Source organism: Chiloscyllium plagiosum, unplaced genomic scaffold, assembly GCF_037043375.1.
Source record: "Chiloscyllium plagiosum isolate Xiang-an unplaced genomic scaffold, Cpla_swu_hap1 HiC_scaffold_44, whole genome shotgun sequence".
In the NCBI taxonomy this organism is placed as follows: Eukaryota; Metazoa; Chordata; class Chondrichthyes; order Orectolobiformes; family Hemiscylliidae; genus Chiloscyllium; species Chiloscyllium plagiosum.
This window is the reverse complement of record NW_028270182.1, coordinates 8,517,961-8,537,196: the sequence shown is the minus strand read 5'-3', so window position 1 is coordinate 8,537,196 and position 19,236 is coordinate 8,517,961. Positions and strand designations below refer to the sequence as shown.

The 19,236-nt window shown below is 47.7% G+C and overlaps 1 protein-coding gene across 2 annotated transcripts in view; it reads right to left on the bottom strand.

The window, feature by feature from the left end:
• Nucleotides 1–258: 258 nt before the first annotated feature.
• The window catches only part of LOC122544426 (cornifelin homolog), a 29,233-nt gene continuing 10,255 nt past the window's right edge, over nt 259–19,236 (bottom strand). For both annotated transcript variants that reach the window (XM_087982881.1, XM_087982880.1), the window contains exons 3-4: nt 5,042–5,223; nt 259–1,522 (exon numbers count right to left, since the gene is read on the bottom strand). In XM_087982881.1, the coding sequence (XP_087839007.1) occupies nt 1,232–1,522; nt 5,042–5,223 (473 nt within the window). In that variant the 3' untranslated portion in view covers nt 259–1,231. The remainder of the gene's footprint in view (nt 1,523–5,041; nt 5,224–19,236) is intronic.

Sequence of the window (19,236 nt, the reverse complement as noted above, 5' to 3'; positions counted from 1 at the left end):
TCAGGAGTGTGAGGGAATACTCCCCACTTGCCCCTGGATGGGGGCAGCTCCAACAACACTCAACAAGCCCGACACCATCCAGGGACAAAGCAACCCCCGCTTGATTGGCACCACATCCACACACATCCCCTTCCTCCCCCACTCAAGCTCAGGAGCAGTAAACAGTGACACATTGCCAAATAAGGAACAGAACAGCCCAGTTGGGGAAGGGTCTGTGGAACACAGCAGAGTTATGCCAAATTAAATAAGACAAGTCACTGATGGGTAATGCCTTTATTATTTTGACTTATTATCCTGAACAGACAGTGTGAATCTGATTATTAATCACTGCTCTACAGAAGCTGAAGCAAGTACAGTTAAAACTTTTCTCTGGTCTCATTTGACCAGGGGTTTTTTAAGTCCTTCATCATGATAAAAGATGTACAAAAGATATAACTCTGAGACCGAGCAGTTTAATAGTTGGCTCAGACATTGAATAAAGTTGATAAAGCCCTAGTAGACATAAACTCAGTGTACAGATATCTCCCTGAGAGAGAGAGGGGCATGAGAGACACCAGTCAGTGTACAGTTATCTCCCTGAGAGAGAGTGGGGACTGAGAGACACCAGTCAGTGCACAGATATCTCCCTCAGAGAGAGGGGATTGAGAGATACCAGACAGTGTACAGATATCTCCCTGAGAGAGGTGGGACTGAGAGACACCAGTCAGTGTACAGATCTCTCTCTGTGAGAGAGGGGGGTTGTGGAATGGAGAGAGAGAGAGAGATAGAGGGAGAGCGTTGGGGGGGAGGTGATGGATAGGGGAGATGGGGAGGGGGCTGGAGAGAGAGAGAGAGGGGACTGGAGATGTGGGATGGAGAAAGAGAGGGAGGGATGAAGAGTGGGGGGAATGGAGGGAGGACGGGGAGGAGGTTGGAATGGGAGGGAAGAGAGAGAGAAAGTGGGGGGCTGGGGAATGGAGAGAGAGCAGGATAACATATAGTCCCATCGAAGAAAGAGACAGGGAGTGATTACAAGAACGATGAAAGAAATGCGATGGAAAGACCTTTCGGAGACAGACCCCTTCCCTTAGTAGACGAAGCCTTGAGAAAGACAGATTAAAGTGCACTAGCTGTAACCTTTAATATTACACAGGAATGGTCATCTCCTGCCGACATTCAAGGACAGATCTTTGCCGTGGAGTGTCGCCATGTCTCTCCTGTGCCCCCACGTCCTGCGGTGGGTTCCATCACTTCATTTAGGGGGGTATGGTGCCACCTGGTTGGCAGGGGGTGCGTAGCCAGGCTGGGGCGCATTGCCAGGCGGGGGGGCATAGCCAGGCTGCCCAGCGTAGCCAGGCTGCCCAGCGTAGCCAGGCTGCCCAGCGTAGTTAGGCTGGGGCATGTAGGTGGGGTGGGGCAGCACAGTGGTGCTGGCATTAATCACCGTCACGGCACTCTTGCGCGCCTTCATCTCCCGCGCGATCTGGCACCAGCCACAGCAGTTGCACCAGTACATGATGCAGCAGTCATTGAAGATGGAGCCCTGGGTATGGGAGAGACACAAAGAAACAGCTCATTTCTGGGTTCACAAACACAGCCGTCGGGCGTCAGTCATTCCCCACTCTCGCAGAACCCAGGTGGAAATGGTAGAATAGTTCCGAAAAGCCTGTTCCCCATCCTACCCAGTGCCCTTCCCACCCTCCCCACCTTTCCCAACACTCTGATGACCGACAGGGAGGAAGTGAACGCAGCGTTACCAAATGCAAAAATAGCTGGAAAGGCGGGTTGCGAAAGAGATGCAAATGATTTGCAGAGGAGTTGTTGATCGACTTGTTCCTGTACTGTCCTTTGTCATGGAGCCATACAGCACAGAAACAGACCCTTCTATCCAACTCATCCATGCCGACCAGATAGCTGAACCTAATCGAGTCGCATTTGTCAGCACTTGGTCCATATCTCTCTCAACCCTTCCTATTCATTTACCCATCCAGATGCCTTTTAAGGTATAAAAGGGACCTAAGGAGCAACTTTTTCAGGCAGAGGGTGGTGCAAGTATGGAATGAGCTGCCAGAGGAAGTGGTGGAGGCTGGTACAATTATGGTATTTAAAAGGCATCTGGATGAGTAATGGAATAGAAAGGGTTTAGAGGGATATGGGCCAAGTGCTGGCAAATGGGACTAGATTATGTTAGGTTATTCGGTCGGTACGGACAAATTGGGGTCTGTTTCCATGCTGTACATTTCTATGACTTTAAATGCTGTAATTGTACCAGCCTCCAACACTTCCTCTGGCAGCTCATTCCATACACGCACCATCCTCTGTGTGAAAAAGCTGACCCTCAGGTCCCTTTTATATCTTTCCCCTGTCGCCTTAAACCTATGCCCCTCGAGTTATGGACTCCCCCACCCCAGGGAAAAGACCTCGACTATTTACGCTATCCATCCCCCTCATGATTTTATAAATCTCTATAAGGTCACCCGTCAGCCTCCAACGCTGCAGGGCAAACAGCCCCAGCCTATTTAGCCTCTCCCTAGAGGTCAAACCCTCCAATCCTGGCAACATCCTTGTGAATGTTTTCTGAACCCTTTCAAGTTTCACAACATCCTTCCTGTAGCAGGGAGACCAGAACTGAACGCAGTATTCCAAAAGTCGCCTAACCAATGTCTTCTACAGACGCAAGTGACCTCCCAACTCCTACACTTGATGCTCTGACCAATTAAAGGCAAACATTCTTTACTCTTGATTAAGTAAGTTGGCAAATGGAGCATAATGTGGGAAAATCTGAAGATGCTCACTTTGGAAAGGAGAAGAACAGAGTTTTGGAGAGAAACTTCAGAAAACTATGACACAAAGGGACTTGGGTGGGGGGGAAGCTCAAAAAGCTAGCACACACGGGTAGCAGGGAATCAAGAAGGGTCATGGAATGCTGGCCCTTATTTCAAGAGGGTTGGACTATAAGAATAAGGAAGTCTTACTGCAACTGTACAAGGTACTGGGGGAGACCACATCTGGAGGACTGCCAGCAGTTCCTTATTTAAGGAAAGATATCATTTCACTGGAGGCGGTTCAGAGAAATGATCCCCTGGGGTGGAGGGGATTGTGTTCTGAGCAGAAGCTAAGCAGGTTGGGACTGTACTCACTGGAGAGGTGTTCTCATTGAAACATATCAGATTCTTAAGGGTTAGTGCTGGGAGGATGTTTCCCCTCATAGGACCAGAGGGCACTGCCTCAGGATAAAGGAGCCCTGAGATGAGGAGGCATCTCTTCCCTCAGAGGGTTATGAGTCTGCGGAGCTTCTTGAGACAGAAGGCTGTGGCGGGTACAGAGTCCTCTGAGACCGAGACAGATTCTTGGTCAAGGGAAAGGGCAGGAAAGCGGACGTGCGGAATATCAGTCCAGCCACGATGCCTTCGAATGATGGAACGGGCTGACTGGCCTGTCTCCGTTCCTATGTCTGAGGCTCTTAGGGTCTGTTCCAAGATTAAAAGGTAGCCCGATTATTTCAGGGGGAGTAACCTGCTGGTTACCCATCGACGCTCACATCCTGAGTGAAAGTACATCTCTCTACAAGTCAGGAAACCGAAACTTCCTGACGTACTCCGGGTGTGGCCTTACTACACTTGTCCCCAGGCACATTTTTCTAAACCGCGATCTCCCAATCCATTACTGTTGTAGAAAGTCTTGCTTTAGCTAATAAATCTCGTCCATAGGCTTCGAGTAATTGACGCTCTTGTTTATGATATCAGGGGAAGAGGTCAGTGACTTTGCTACTCTGCAAACTGATAGAGCTCCAGGGACAAGGATATTCCCAAGAATAGAGGGTTTGAGTTATAATGAGAGGCTGAATAGGTCAGAGCTCAGCAAAAATAAGCTATAACCTCTTCCCCCTCCACCCCCTGATATCGTGAAGAAACGTGTCAATTACCCGAGGCCCCTGGACAAGATTTATTGACTAAAATAAGAGATTCTACAACAGACTATTTCAGAATATTGAGAATGACAATATTCTTGCCATTCGAAAGGGGGCTCCCGCTATCCGAGGGAGTTAGGGAAGGTTTTGAATTTAGGGCAAAAAATGTACCATTGCACAAAGCAACATAAAGAACAGTGTAGAGTGACGAAGAGGCTAATGGGAAGGAAGAGATTAGAGTAGGAGAGAGAGGTAGAAATGTTAAAATAGATAGCAAGACTTTCTACAGGTATTTTTAAGGGACACGTGTCTGTAAACGCGTTTTGGTCCTCTAGAGAGTGCAGCTTTCGTGTGAACAATAAAGAAATTAACAAATATTTTGCTTCCATCTTCATTGTAGAGAGAATACAATAACATTTCAGTAACAGCAGTGATTCAGGAGGTGTTAACAAGGAGGTTACAGAGGAGGTGCTACTCAGCAAACTGATAGAGCTACAAGGACAAGGATATTACTGAGACTAGAGGGTTTGAGTTATAATGAGAGGCTGAATAGGCTGGGACTTTTTTTCCCTGGAGCATCGGAGGCTGAGGGGTGACCTGACCAAGGTTTATAAAATCATGAGGGTCATGGATAGGATAAACAGACAAGGTCTTTTCTCTGGGCTCGTGGTGTCCAGAACTAGAGGGCATAGGTTTAAGGTGAGAAGGGGAAAGTTTAAAAGGGACAAAAGGGACAACTGTTTCACACAGAGGGTGGTACATGTATGGAACGAACTGCCAGAGAAAGTGGTGGAGGCTGGTACAATTACAGCATTTAAAAGGCATCTGGATGGGTACATGAATAGGAAGGGTTTAGAGGGATATGGGGCCAAATGCTGGCAAATGGGACTAGATTAATCTAGGATATCTGGTCGGCATGGACGAGTTGGACCAAGGGGTCTATTTCTGTGCTGTATGACTCTATGTTTCAATCACAGAGGAAAGAGCTAGCACAGAACTGAACGGGCTAAATGTACACCTTGCCATCGTACAGTGGGGTCTTGTGTACCGTACTTGAGTACATGTGACAATAAAAACTAAATCTAGATCTAAATTGACTGGACAGCAGGTGGAGCCTGGAGAGAGCGGTGACAGGCACGCTGTCCCACTTACCGGAATTCCGTGCCTCTCGCGGAACGCAACACGCATTGCGAGGGAGACGGGTGGAATCGCTCCTGTGCTGATATAACCGCAGCCATTGCAGCTGGTGTCCAGTAATGGCAGACAGAGGCACTCCCCGAACTGGTCCACAGTCTTGCACATGAAGCAAGGCATACACCAGAACGCGCAGCAACCTGGGAAAAATGCAACAAAGAAGGTCAATTTCTGTGACCAAGCAACCGCACCAGCACTCCCTTCCCCGTGTTACCAGTCTGTCACCCACATGGCGCTGAGTGGCAAAAGACTGCCCGTCTTTCTTGAACTGAGTACCCAGAGCACATGTAAAGAAAGACCGCCAAGGCACTGGAGTTAGTTGGTACATCCCAGTGCCACATTCTGTGAATAACCCTAGTTATTGTGTACAGTTCTGGTCACCGCATTATAAGAAGGATGTGGAAGCTTTGGAAAGGATGCAGAGGAGATTTATTAGGATTTTGCCTGGTATGGAAGGAATGTCTTACGAGGAAAGGCTGAGGGCCTTGAGGCTGTTCTCGTTAGAGAGAAGAAGGTTGAGAGGTGACTTAATAGAGACATACAAAGTAATCAGAGGGCTAAATAGGGTGGACAGGGAGAGCCTTTTTCCAAATATGGGGACAGCAAACACAAGGGGACACAACTTTAAAGTGAGGGGAGATAAATATAAGACAGATGTCAGAGGTTGTTTCTTTACTCAGAGAGTAGTAAGGGTATGGAATGCTTTGCCTGCAATGGTAGTAAATTCACCAAGTTTAAGTGAATTTAAGTCGACAGGCAAATGGATGTACGTGGAATAGTGTAGGTGGGATGGGCTTCAGAATAGTATGACAGGGCGGCGCAACATCGAGGGCCGAAGGGCCTGTACTGCGCTGTAATGTTCTATGTTCTATGTTCTATGATCCTCATTGTCTGTGCATTGATTGCAAGGCGAACATAGAAACAGGGATAATAAGTACAGGAGTAGGCCATTCAGCCCTTCCAGCCTGTTCCCACCATTCAATATGATCATGGCTGTCCGTGCGATTTCAGTATCCCATTTCCGCCCTCTCCCTGTCTCCCTTGATCCCTCTAGCTGCAAGCACCACACCCGGCTCCCTGTTGTATATGTCGAATGAACTAGCCCCTACAGCTTGCTGTGGGAGTCGAGAGAGTGGTGCTGGAAAAGCACAGCAGGTCAGGCAGCATCCTAGGAGCAAGAAAATTAGGAAATGAAGGGCCGAGACGTCAATTTTCCTGCTCCTCGGATGCTGCCTGACCTACTGTGATTTCCCAGCACCACACTCTCGACTCTGGTCTCCAGCATCTGCAGTCCTCACTTTCGTCACGCTTCCTGTGGGAGACAATTCCACAGGTTCCCAACTCTCTCAGAGTGAAGAAATTCTTCCTCATCTCCATCCTGAATAGCTTACCCCCTTATTCTTAGACTGTGATCCCTTGGTTCTGGATCTCCCTCAACATTGGGAATGTTCTTCCCACATCTAGCCTGTCCAGTCCCATCAGGATTTTATATGTTTCTAAAGGAGCTCCCCCCCCTCCCATTTTTCTAAATTCCAGTGAGTACAAGCCCAGTCGATCCAGTCTTTCCTCATATGTCAGTCCTGCCAACCCGGGAATCAGTCTGGAGAACCTTCGCTGGACTCCCTCAATAGCAAGAATTCCTCAGACTAGGAGACCAAAACTGCACACCATACCCAAGGTGTGGTGGTACCGAGGCCCTGTATAACTGCAGCAAGACATCCCTACTCCAATACTCAAATCCTCTCACTATGAAGGAGAGCGCTCCATTCGCTTTCCTCATTGCCTGCTGTGCCTACCTTTAATCATAGACCTTCAGTATCCACTCCCTCCATCACCCATGTACAGTCATAGCAGTGTGTACCATCTACAAGATGCAACTCACCAAGGCTCCTCCAACAGCACCTTCCCAACCCACAATCTCTACCATCTAGAAGGGCAAAGGCAGCAGATACATGGGAACACCAACCCCCTGAAAGTTCCCCTCCAAGCAACCCACTATCTTGAGTTGGAAATGTTTTGGCCATTCCTTCAGTGTCGTTGGGTCAAAGTCCTGGAACTCCCTCCCTAATGTGGGTGTCTCTCCAACTCATGAACTCTTTCAGGAGCCTGGCACAACTGAAGGAACTTGGATGAGAGATGGGTGGTAATAGCACTGTGCTGACACATAGGTGAGGAACACTGATGAGTCGAGTACCGGAGCACATATAAAGAGAGACTGCCAAAGGTGTAATGTTCACCTTTGTGAGTTTCATGAGGTTTGGGGATTCAGGTGTGGAGCTCTTTAAAATGCCCATAAACAGATGCAGAAAGTATTCAGGAAGACTGACAGAGTGCTGGCATAGGAGCATAGGAATGCAGACATTATACCATAAAAAACCCTAGTTAGACCCTATTTAGAACAGATCTATACACCATACCTTAAGAGGGATGTTTTGACCCTGGAGGGAGTACAACACACAGTTCCAAGCATGATTTTGGATTAGTGGTGCTGGAAGAGCACAGCAGTTCAGGCAGCATATGAGGAACTCCTCGGATGCTGCCTGAACTGCTATGCTCTTCAAGTACCACTAATCCAAAATCTGGTTTCCAGCATCTGCAGTCATTGTTTTTACCTATTTCCAAGCATGATACTAGGACTTCAGGGGCTACGTTATGGGGAAAGATTAGAAAAATCAGGCTTCTATTCTCCAGAATTTAGAAGGTGAAGGGGTGATCTTTTTTAAAATTTATTTGTAGGAGATGGGTATTGCTGGCTGGAACCAGCATTTATTGCCCATCCCTAGTTTCCCCTTGAGAAGGTGAGGAGGAGCTGCCATCATGAACCGCTGCAGTCCACCTGCTGTGGGTTGACCCACACAGTGTCGTTAGGGAGGGAGCTCCAGGACTCTGACCCAGCGATATTGAAGGAACGGCCAATATATTTCCCAGTTAGGATGGTGAGCGGCTCGGAGGGGAACTTGAACATGGTGGTGTTCCCATGTATCGGCTGCCCCTTGTCCTCCTAGGTGGAGGTGGCCGTGGGTTGGGAAGGTGCTCGCGAAGGATCTTTGGTGAATTGCTGCAGTGCATCTTGTAGATGGAACACACTGCTGCTGCTGAGCATCGGTGGGGGAGGGAGGGGATGTTTGTGGATGTGGTGCCAATCAAGCGGGGGCTACTTTGTCCCTGGATGGTGTCGAGCTTCTTAAGTGTTGCTAGAACTGCCCCCACCCAGGGCAAGTGGGGAGTATTCCCTCATACTCCTGACTCAGGCCGTGTGGATGGTGGACAGGCTTTGGGGAGTCAGGAGGTGAGTTACTTGCCGCAGTAATCATAGCCTCTGACCTGTTCTTATAGCCGTTGCATTTATGTGGCAAGTCCAGTTAAGTTTCTGCTTAATGGCAACCCCCAGGATGTTGATGGTGGGGGATTTGGTGATGGCAACACCATTGAACGTCAAGGGGCAGTGGTTAGATTGCCTCTTATTGGTGATGGCCATTGCCTGGCATTTGTGTGGCATAATGTTAGATGCCACCTGTCAGCCTAAGCCTGGATATTGTCCAGATCTTGTTGCATTTGAGCATGGTCTGCTTTGGTATCCGATTGAGGTCTTCAGGACATTACCAGGTAGATAAAAATAAACCAAGAGGAAATAGTCTAAACGTTCGGTCAGGAGAGACATTAGGAAGTTCTGCTACACATAAAGGGTGATAGAGATTTGGGACTCTCTTCTACAAATGATGCTAATTTAATGGTTAAGTTGAAGTCTGAGAAAGGCAACATATTTTCTTTAGCAAGGGCATCAAGGGATATGGACCCAAGCAGGCATATGGAGTTAGGCCATGGATCAACCACAGTCTTAGTGAATGGTGGAGCAGCCTAGAGGGGCTGAATGGCCTACTAGTGTTCCTATCAAGACAAGGATTAGCATCAAGGCTCACCCTTCACCATTTGCAATGGACTTCATGAAGGTAGCTCACCAGCGCCTCCTCAAGGGGTAATCCGGGACCGCAAGACATCAGCCATTCAGCCCATCCAGCATTCAATGAGGTCAAGCCAAGCAATCTCATGAAAGTGGGCTAGGAGTAGGCCATTCAGCCCCTCGAGCCTACCCTGTTGTTCCTGGTTGATCTGGCTTATTACTGAACTCCATACCATCTCTCCAAACCCTTTGACTCCCTCACTGATGAATCAATACCCACACCGGTCTTTGTAGATATTCAATGAGCTAGAGTCTGCTTGCTGGGGCAGGAATTATAGATCTTCAGCACAGTAAAAAAAAAAAGGCCCTTTGGCCCATTAGATCGATGCTGGTCAAAAACTAGTACTTGAATATATTTCAATCCCATTTCCTGGCACTTGGCATGGTCTGGTTTGTTGCACGTCTGAAAACGTCCGAAAAGTTATGGGACATCGAGTCCCGGATTCCCCACCACCTTCCGGGTGAAACTGTGTTCCTCGTATTCCCTCTAAACCACCTGCCCCTTCCCTACAATTTGTATCCCCCCACCCTGATCGTTGGTCTCTCCGTCAAGGGGAAATGTTGCTTCCTGTCTGCGCTTCTCATCGTTTTACCCATCTCATTCATGTCCCCTCTCAATCTCCTCTGCTCTAAGGGAAACAATCCCAGTCTGTCCAATCTCTCTCCATCTCTGAAATTCTGCAGGCCAGGCAACATCCTGGTAAATCTCTCCAACCCAGGCAACATTCCGGCAAATCTGTCCAGACTGGGAAACATCCTGGTAAATCTCTTTCTGCACCCTTTCCAATTTCTTTTACATCCCTCTTACAATGTAGATTCCACTAACTGCACCAATACTCTTTCACTGGGTGGCCTAACTGATATTTTATACAGTTCCCGCATAACTTTCCTGCTCTTCAACTCTATGCTTCAGTAAGTAAAGGCAGATAAACAGAAATTGCTGGAGAAACTCAGCAGGTCTGGCAGCATCTGTGTGGGTAGAAAGCAGAAAGAACATTTCGAGTCCAGTGACTCTTCGTCAGAACTGGTCCCTGGAGAAGCTTGAGAGGTTGATAAAATCTTCAGGGTGAATAGCCAAAGTCTTTTCCCCTGGGTAGGGAAGTCCAGAACTAGAAGACATAGGTTTAAGGCGAGAGGGGAAAGATTTAAAAGGGACCTGAGGGGCAACGTTTAGCGCAGAGGGTGGTACATGTATGGAATGAGGAAATGGTGGAGGCTGGTACAATTACAGCATTTAAAAGGCTTCTGGATGGGTACATGAATAGGAAAGGTTTAGAGGGAAATGGGCCAAATGTTGGCAAATGCGACTAGATTAATTTCAGATATCTGGTCGGGTCTGTTTGACTCGAAACATGAACTCTGCTTTCTTCCTGCAGACCTGCTGAGTTTCTCCAGTGCTTTCAGGTATCCCTATGAATTACTGCTTTATCTAATAAGTTTAGCGACCTGAAGGGAACGGAGTGCTGGCACGTTGAGAATGTTAAAGGTGAATAACCCTCTGAGAGAAGAAATTCCTCCCCATTTAGGCAGCACGGTGGCTCAATGGTTAGCATTGCTGCCTCACAGCACCAGGGTCCCAGGTTCGATTCCAGCCTCAGGTGATTGTCTGTGTGGAGTTTGCACATTCCCTCGTGTCTGTGTGGGTTTCCTCCCACAGTCCAAAAATATGCAGATTAGGTGAGCTGGCCATGCTAAATTGCCTGGTGCTAGGTACATTAGTCAGAGGGAAATGAGTCTGGGTGGGTTACTCTTAGGAGAGCTGGTTGGGCCGAAGGGCCTGTTTCCACACTGTAGGGAATCGAATCGAATCTCAATTATGCCAGGTTACAGATTAGTTTAAGCACCTCATTTAAACAAGCAACAGAAATAAATTTGCTTAAATGAGGTACTGCCTACAAACTGAAAATACACCCATTTCAGAGAAAGGAAAGAAATTTGTGAAGCAAGTTGATGTGTTCTGGAACCCCTGCCTGAGGGAGGTAGATTCATGGGAACATTCAAGATACCTGGAATTTAAGAGACTAAGGATGACGATGAATCCATTGTCGATTGTCGAAAAATACCCATCTCGGTCACTAATGCCCTGGAGAGAACGAAATCTGTTGTCCTCACCTGGCTTGGCCGACCGGTGACCCCAGACCCACAGCCAATGGGCAATTAAAGATAGGCAATAAATACTAGGCCTAACCAGAGACGCCCTCACTCTGTGAATGAATTTCTAAAAGCATTCGGAAATTAAAAGCTGGCTGGGGGGTGTCTGTGTGTGTGTGTGTAAGAGAGAGTATGTGTGTGTGAGACTGTGAGTGTGGGAGTGTGTGTGTGACTGTGTGTGTGTATGGGGATGTGTGTATGTATGGGAGTCTGTGTGTGAGTGTGTGCGTGTACGTATGAGTGTGAGAGGGAGTGTATGTATTTGCGTGTGTGTGTGAGAGAGAGAGCATGTATATGTGTGCGTGTGTGTGTGAAAGCATGAGGAAGTGTGAGTGTATGTGTGGGCGTGTGACTGTGTGTGTATGTGAGTGTCTGTGTGAGTGTGTGTGAGTGTCTGTGTGAGTGTGAGTGTGTGTGTATGTGACTGTGTATGTGAGGGAGTGTGTGTGTGTATGAAGGAGTGTGTGTGTATGAGTGTGTGTATTTGTGTGTGTGAGCATGAGTATGTGTGAGTGTATGTGTATGTGTGTGTGTGGGAGTCTGTGTGTGTGTGTGTATGTGTGTGTGACAGAGAGAGTGTGCGTGTGTGTGAGAGAAAGAGGGTATGTGTGTGTGAGCATGTGTATATATGTATGTGAGAGTGTATGTGTGTATAGGAATGTGTGTGTATGGGAGTGTGTGTGGTAGGTGTGAGTGTGTGTGAGAGAGAGTGTGTATGTGTGCGAATGTGTGGGAGTGTGTGTGTGTGTATGAGTGTGTGCATGTGTGTGAGGGAGTGTGTGGGAGTGTGTGTGTATGAGTGTGAGTGTTTGTGTGTGTGTGAGCATGAGTATGTGAGTGTATGTGTCTGTGTGTAACAGTGTGTGTGCATGTAGGAGAATATGTACGTGTGCGTGTAAGTGAGAGAGACAGTGTGGGTGTGTCTGAGAATGTGAGAGTGTGTGTGTGTGTGTGTGAGAGAGAGAGAGAGTGTTTATGTGTGTGTACGAGAGTGTGTGAGAGAGAGTATGCATGTTTGTGTGCGCGAGAGAGGAGTGAGATGGATTCCTCACAGAGCCAGTATGGCGTGAATGGCCTCAATCTTTCTGCTGAATCACTCGGTGATGATGTAATTCAGTGCTCCACTCCCCCTCACACACACACACAAGGGTTAGTTACCACAACAGCTGTGCACAGGGTGTGTTTGCGAACACAATCAAAGGTATTTTTAACTTTGTTTTTGAAACTGGGAAGCTATGTGAGATTATTGTTTGAGTCAATGCCCTTGGGCAAATGTTTGGAGCGTAGTCCTCCTATAAACTGAGTTCAATAAAACAAAACTAGTTGGCAGAGAGAGACACACACAGAGAGACAGAGCACTAAGGGGGGGGCAATGCTAATTTCATGAGACACGTCATTCATTCAAGCTGAACTGACTTAAATCTCAAAACTCTTTCTGTTTTTAGTACACACCCCTCCCTATTCTACCTTTCCAATTGTGTGAATGGTACTATTTGGACATGCCTCAGGGTGGGCAGGATTTTGTGTTTCTCGGTTCAAATTCTCAGACACCAGCAATGCAGGCTGCTATCCCAATGCAGAGCTGAGGGAATATCTGCACTCAGAGCTTCTTGTTTCTTTTTAAAAAGACATTAGATATTCAGCTGAAGCAAGGAGTCCCTACAGTGTGGGAGCAGGCCCACTCTAGTCCACACCAACCCTCCAAAGAGTATCCCAATCCCTGCGAGCCTGCATTTCCTTTGGCTAACCCACAATTCCCTGGGGACGATGGGACAATTTAGCATGGCCAACCCACCCTAACCTGCACATCCCTGGGCACAATGGGACAATTTAGCATGGCCAACCCACCCTAACCTGCACATCCCTGGGCACTATGGGACAATTTAGCACGGCCAACCCACCCTAACCTGCACATCCCTGGGCACTATGGGACAATTTAGCATGGCCAACCCACCCTAACCTGCACATCCCTGGGCACTATGGGACAATTTAGCACGGCCAACCCACCCTAACCTGCACATCCCTGTGCACGATGGGACAATTTAGCACAGCCAATCCACCCTAACCTGCACATCCCTGTGCACGATGGGACAATTTAGCACAGCCAATCCATCCTAACCTGCACATCCCTGGGCACTACGGGACAATTTAGCATGGCCAATCCACCCTAACCTGCACATCCCTGGACACTATGGGACAATTTAGCATGGCCAATCCACCCTAACCTGCACATCCCCAGGCACTATGGGACACTTTAGCATGGCCAATCCACCCTAACCTGCACATCCCTGGGCACTATGGGACAATTTAGCATGACCGATCCACCCTAACCTGCACATCCCTGGGCACTATGGGACAATTTAGTATGGCCGATCCACCCTAACCTGCACATCCCTGGGCACTATGGGACACTTTAGTATGGCCAATCCACCCTAACCTGCACATCCCTGGGCACTATGGGACAATTTAGCATGGCCAATCCACCCTAACCTGCACATCCCTGGGCACCATGGGACAATTTAGCATGGCCGATCCACCCTAACCTGCACATCACTGGGCACTATGGGACAATTTAGCACGGCCGATCCACCCTAACCTGCACATCACTGGGCACTATGGGACAATTTAGCATGACCGATCCACCCTAACCTGCACATCCTTGGGCACTATGGGACAATTTAGCATGGCCAATCCGCCCTAACCTGCACATCCCTGGGCACTATGGGACAATTTAGCATGGCCGATCCACCCTAACCTGCACATCCCTGGGCACTATGGGACAATTTAGCACGGCCAATCCACCCTAACCTGCACATCCCTGGGCACTATGGGACAATTTAGCACAGCCAATCCATCCTAACCTGCACATCCCTGGGCACTACGGGACAATTTAGCATGGCCAATCCACCCTAATCTGCACATCCCTGGGCACTATGGGACAATTTAGCATGGCCAATCCATCCTAACCTGCACATCCCTGGGCACTATGGGACAATTTAACACAACCAATCCATCCTAACCTACACATCCCTGTACACCATGGGGCAATTTAGCACGGCAAATCCACCCTAACCTGCACAGCTTTGGACTGTGGGAGGAAACCAGAGCACCCGGAGGAAACCAATGCAGACACGGGGAGAATGTACAAACTCCACTCAGACAGTTGGCCTGGGGCTGGAATCAAACCTGAGTCCCTGGCGCTGTAAGGCAGCAGTGCTAACCACTGAGCCACCAATGAATGGCTCAGCTGTGCCAGATAACTTCAATCGTGCAAAAGGATAGCCTAGTGATATTATTGCTAGACTGTTAATCCTGGAAGGCAGTTAATGTTCTGGGGGACCTGGGTTCAAATCCTGCCACGGCAGAAGCATGGATTTGAATTCAATGCAAACCTGGAATTAAAGAGTCTTGACCATGAATCCATTGTGGGAAAAGCCCATCAGGTTCACCGTGAGGGACAGAAGCTGCCAACCTGATCTGGTCTGGCCTCTATGTGGCCCCAAGCCCACAGTCCAATGATGGATGACCCTTAAACTGCCCTCAGGGCAACTGGGGATGGACAATAAATGCTGGGCCTAACCAGAGATGCCCTCATCCAACAAATGAATTTTTAAAATAATTGCAATAAGAGAAAGCTTTGACGGTGCTCTGCTCTGTGACTCATCCAATCCTTCTCCCTCAATCAACTTTATGAGGAAACTACCCCGTCATTGTCACGTTCTTAGAGTCATAGAGTCATAGAGATGTACAGCACGGAAACAAACCCTTCGGTCCAACCTGTCCATGCTGACCAGATATCCCAACCCAATCTAGTCCCACCTGCCAACACCTGGTCCATATCCCTCCAAACCCTTCCTATTCATATACCCATCCAAAAGCCTCTTAAATGTTGCAACTCATTCCATACACGTACCACCCTCTCTGTGAAAAAATTGCCCCTTAGGTCTCTTTGATTTCTTTCCCCTCTCACCCTAAACCATCTAGTTCTGGACTCCCCCACCCCAAGGAAAAGACTTTGTCTATTTACCCTATCCATGCCCCTCATAATTTTTTAAACCTCTATAAGGTCACCCCTCAGCCTCCGACGCTCCAGGGAAATTAGCCCCAGCCTGTTCAGCCTCTCCCTATAGCTCAAATCCTCCAACCATGGCAACATCCTTGTAAACCTTTTCTGAACCCTTTCAAGTTTTACAACGTCTTTACAATCGGAAGGAGACCAGAATTGCACACAATATTCCAACAGTGGCCTAACCAATGTCTTGTACAGCCGCAACATGACCTCCCAACTCCTGTACTCAATGCTCTGACCAATAAAGGAAAGCATACCAAATGCCTTCTTCACTATCCTATCTACCTGCGACTCCACTTTCAAAGAGCTATGAACCTGCACTCCAAGGTCTCTTTGTTCAGCAACACTTCCTAGGACCTTACCATTAAGTGTATAAATCCTACTCTGACTTGCTTTTCCAAAATGCAGCACCTCGCATTTATCTGATCTTTGAGGGGCCCTATTCTCTCCCTAGTTACCCTTTTGTCCTTAATATATTTGTAAAAACTCTTTCAATTCTCCTTAATTCTATTTGCCAAAGCTATTTCAAGTCCCCTTTTTGCCCTCCTGATTTCCCTCTTAAGTATACTCCTACTGCCTTTATACTCTTCTGAGGATTCACTCGATCTATCCTGTCTATACCTTACATACACTTCCTTCTTTTTCTTAGCCAAACCCTCAATTTCTTTAGTCATCCAGCATTCCCTATACTTACCAGCCTTTCCTTTCACCCTGACAGGAATATACTTTCTCTGGATTCTTGTTAGCTCATTTCTGAAGGCTTGCGATTTTCCAGCCGTCCTTTTACCTGCGAACATCTGCCCCCAATCAGCTTTCGAACGTTCTTGCCTAATACGTCAAAATTGGCCTTTCTCCAATTTAGAACTTCAACTTTAAGATCTGGTCTATCCTTTTCCATCACTATTTCAAATCTGATAGAATTATGGTCACTGGCCCCAAAGTGCTCCCCCACTGACACCTCAGTCACCTGCCTTGCCTTATTTCCCAAGAGTAGGTCAACAAATGTCGTTGACAAATTGACTGGCCATCATGACAGTGGCCAAGTGCACTTTCTACTGTTTGAAATAAGAGATGGAATGAGGCCATTCAGCCCTTCCAGTTTGTTCCAGCATTCCATAGCATCGCAGCCCACATCTACTTCCTGCCTGCTCTCCCCCTTCTCATGACCTCACCTATGGTTCGATCTTGGCCTCGGATACTTTCACCAGCCTGGAAGGGAATTCCAAAAAAAAACCACAAGACTCTCTGAGAGAAGACATTCCATCTCAACATGAGCGAGTCAACATTTTGAAACTGTGCCCCCTCTATTCATACACTGACGGGGTGGGAGAGTCACATTCTCCTGGCACCTAAGCTCCCCCCAGCCTCACTCACTCCCTCAGAACTTGGGAGACATTGAGCAGGATCTGTGGAGAGAGGAAAATCTCTAGTCTGCAATGACTCTTCGGAACATTGAAGATTTGAAGAAGCAGTGTTCTGAAGGAGAGCTGTACTGGATTCAAAATGTTACCCCTTGTTAATCTTGCCAAGCCAGTCCAGTATCTATTGTCTGTCTTTTCTCACAGAGTCATCCAGCACTGAACCAGACCCTTTGGCCCAACCCGTCCATGCTGACCATAATCTCAAAGCAAACTAGCCCCACCTGCCTGCTCCTGACCCATAAACCTCTAAACTTTTCCTTTTCATGTACCTATCCAAATGTCTCTGAAACGTTGGAACTGTACTCACATCCACCACTTCCTCAGGAAGTTCATTCCACACATGAACCACTGTCTGTGTAAAAATGTTGCCCCTCATGTCCTTTCTGCTCCCACCTTAAAAGTATGGTCTCCCCAGTTCTGAACTCCCCCACCCTCGGGAAAAGACCTTTGAACATAGAATATTACAACACAGTACAGGCCCTTCGGCCCTCAATGTTGCACCGACCTGTAGAACCAATCTAAAGCCCATCTATCCTACACTATTCCATTCTAATCCAGATATTTATTTATGCCTCTATAAGGTTATCCCTAAACTCCCTATGATCCATTTCAGATTTCCAGCATTTTGCTTTTCTATAAACCCTCAGAACTTTGCAGGGTCCAAAAGCGATCGCCTCCCATTTTTTTGAACGACAGCACCCCAACAGAAGACAAAGACATCTTCTTCCCAGGAGACAGCTGAGTGAATCTTCTTTGAGCTACTTTCGGGACAAATAAGGGAGGCAAAACTCGACATCGATCCCCCTGCATTGACTGGCCAATGTCCTGGCCAACTAGAAGACGGTCATTCTATCTTTAAAGGGCCAATGCTTTGGCAGTCAACACCAACATTCCATTGGCGTTCCTCGTGCGTGGGTCCCACATGTTGGCATTCTGTGATTCCCTTGCAAGGAAACTTTGTTTCCACAGCAGTCCCTAATCACTCTTTCTAAAATGTAAACCTGCGTTGCTAGTTCCCTTGATACAAAGGTCAGCCCCGTGCTCTCCCACGTCAATCTCTGCTCTGGAAATTAGTTGAGGCCGAAGCATTTTCAAGGAAGTGTCCTGCAGCACTGAAACAGACCCTTCAGCCCAACCACCCTGTGCTGGATATAATCCCAAATTAAACTAGTCCCACCTGCCCGCTCTTGACCCCTGTCCCTTAAAACTTTCCGTATTCAAATGTCATTTCATACATCATAGAATCCCCACAGTGTGGAAACAGACCAACAAGTCCACACCAAACCTCCGAAGAGTATCCCACCCGAACCCATTCCCCTATCCTATTTCTGTACATTTGCCCCTGACTAATGCAGCTAACCTATACATCCCTGGGCACTATGGGACAATTTAGCATGGCCAACCCACCCTAACCTATACATCCCTGGGCACTATGGGGCAATTTAGCATGGCCAACCCACCCTAACCTATACATCCCTGGACACCATGGGACAATTTAGCACGGCCAATCCACCTTAACCAGCACATCTTTGGACTGTTGGTGGAAAAGCCCACACAGACATTGGGAGACCATGCAAACTCCATGCAGACAGTCGCCCAAGGGCGGAATCGAACTCTGGTCCCTAGCGCTGTGAGGCAGCAGTGCTAACCACTGAGCCACCGTGACACTTTTAAACAATTTAATTGGACTAACATCCACCACTTCCTCAGGAAGTTCATTCCACACACAAACCACTCTCTGTTCAAAAAAGTTTTTCCTCGTATCTTTTTTAAATCTTTCTCCTCTCACCTTAAAAATGTGCCCGTAGTCTTGAAATCCCCCAACCTAGGGAAAAGCCACTCGCCTTACCTATACCCCTCATGATTTTATAAATCTCTATCAGGTCATCCCTCAGCCTCCTGTAATCCAATGAAAAAAGTCCCAGCCTATCCTGCCTCTCCTTATAACTCAAACCCTCCAGTCCTGGCAACATCCTGGTAAATGTTTTCTGAACCCTCTCCAGGACATTATTTCAACAATGGCTGAACCATTGTGTGTAATTCTGGTCTCCTTCCTATCGGAAAGATGTTGTGAAATTTGAAAGGGTTCAGGAAAGATTTACAAGGATGTTGCCTGGGTTGGAGGATTTGAGCTATAGGGAGAGGCTGAACAGGCTGGGGCTGTTTTCCCTGGAGCGTTGCAGACTGAGGGGTGACCCTATAGAGGTTTACAGAATTATGAGGGGCATGGATAGGATAAATAGGCAAAGTCTTTTCCCTGGGGTCGGTGAGTCCAGAACTAGAGGGCATAGGTTTAAGGTGAGAGGGGTAAGATATAAAAGAGACCTAAGGGGCAGCATGGTACGTGTATGGAATGAGCTGGCAGAGGATGTGGTGGAGGCTGGTACAATTGCAACATTTAAAAGGCATTTGGATGGGCATATGAATAGGAAGAGTTTGGAGGGATATGGGCCGGGTGCTGGCAGGTGGGACTAGATTGGGTTGGGATATCTGGTCAGCATGGACAGGTTGGACCGAAGGGTCTGTTTCCGTGCTGTACATCTCTCTGACT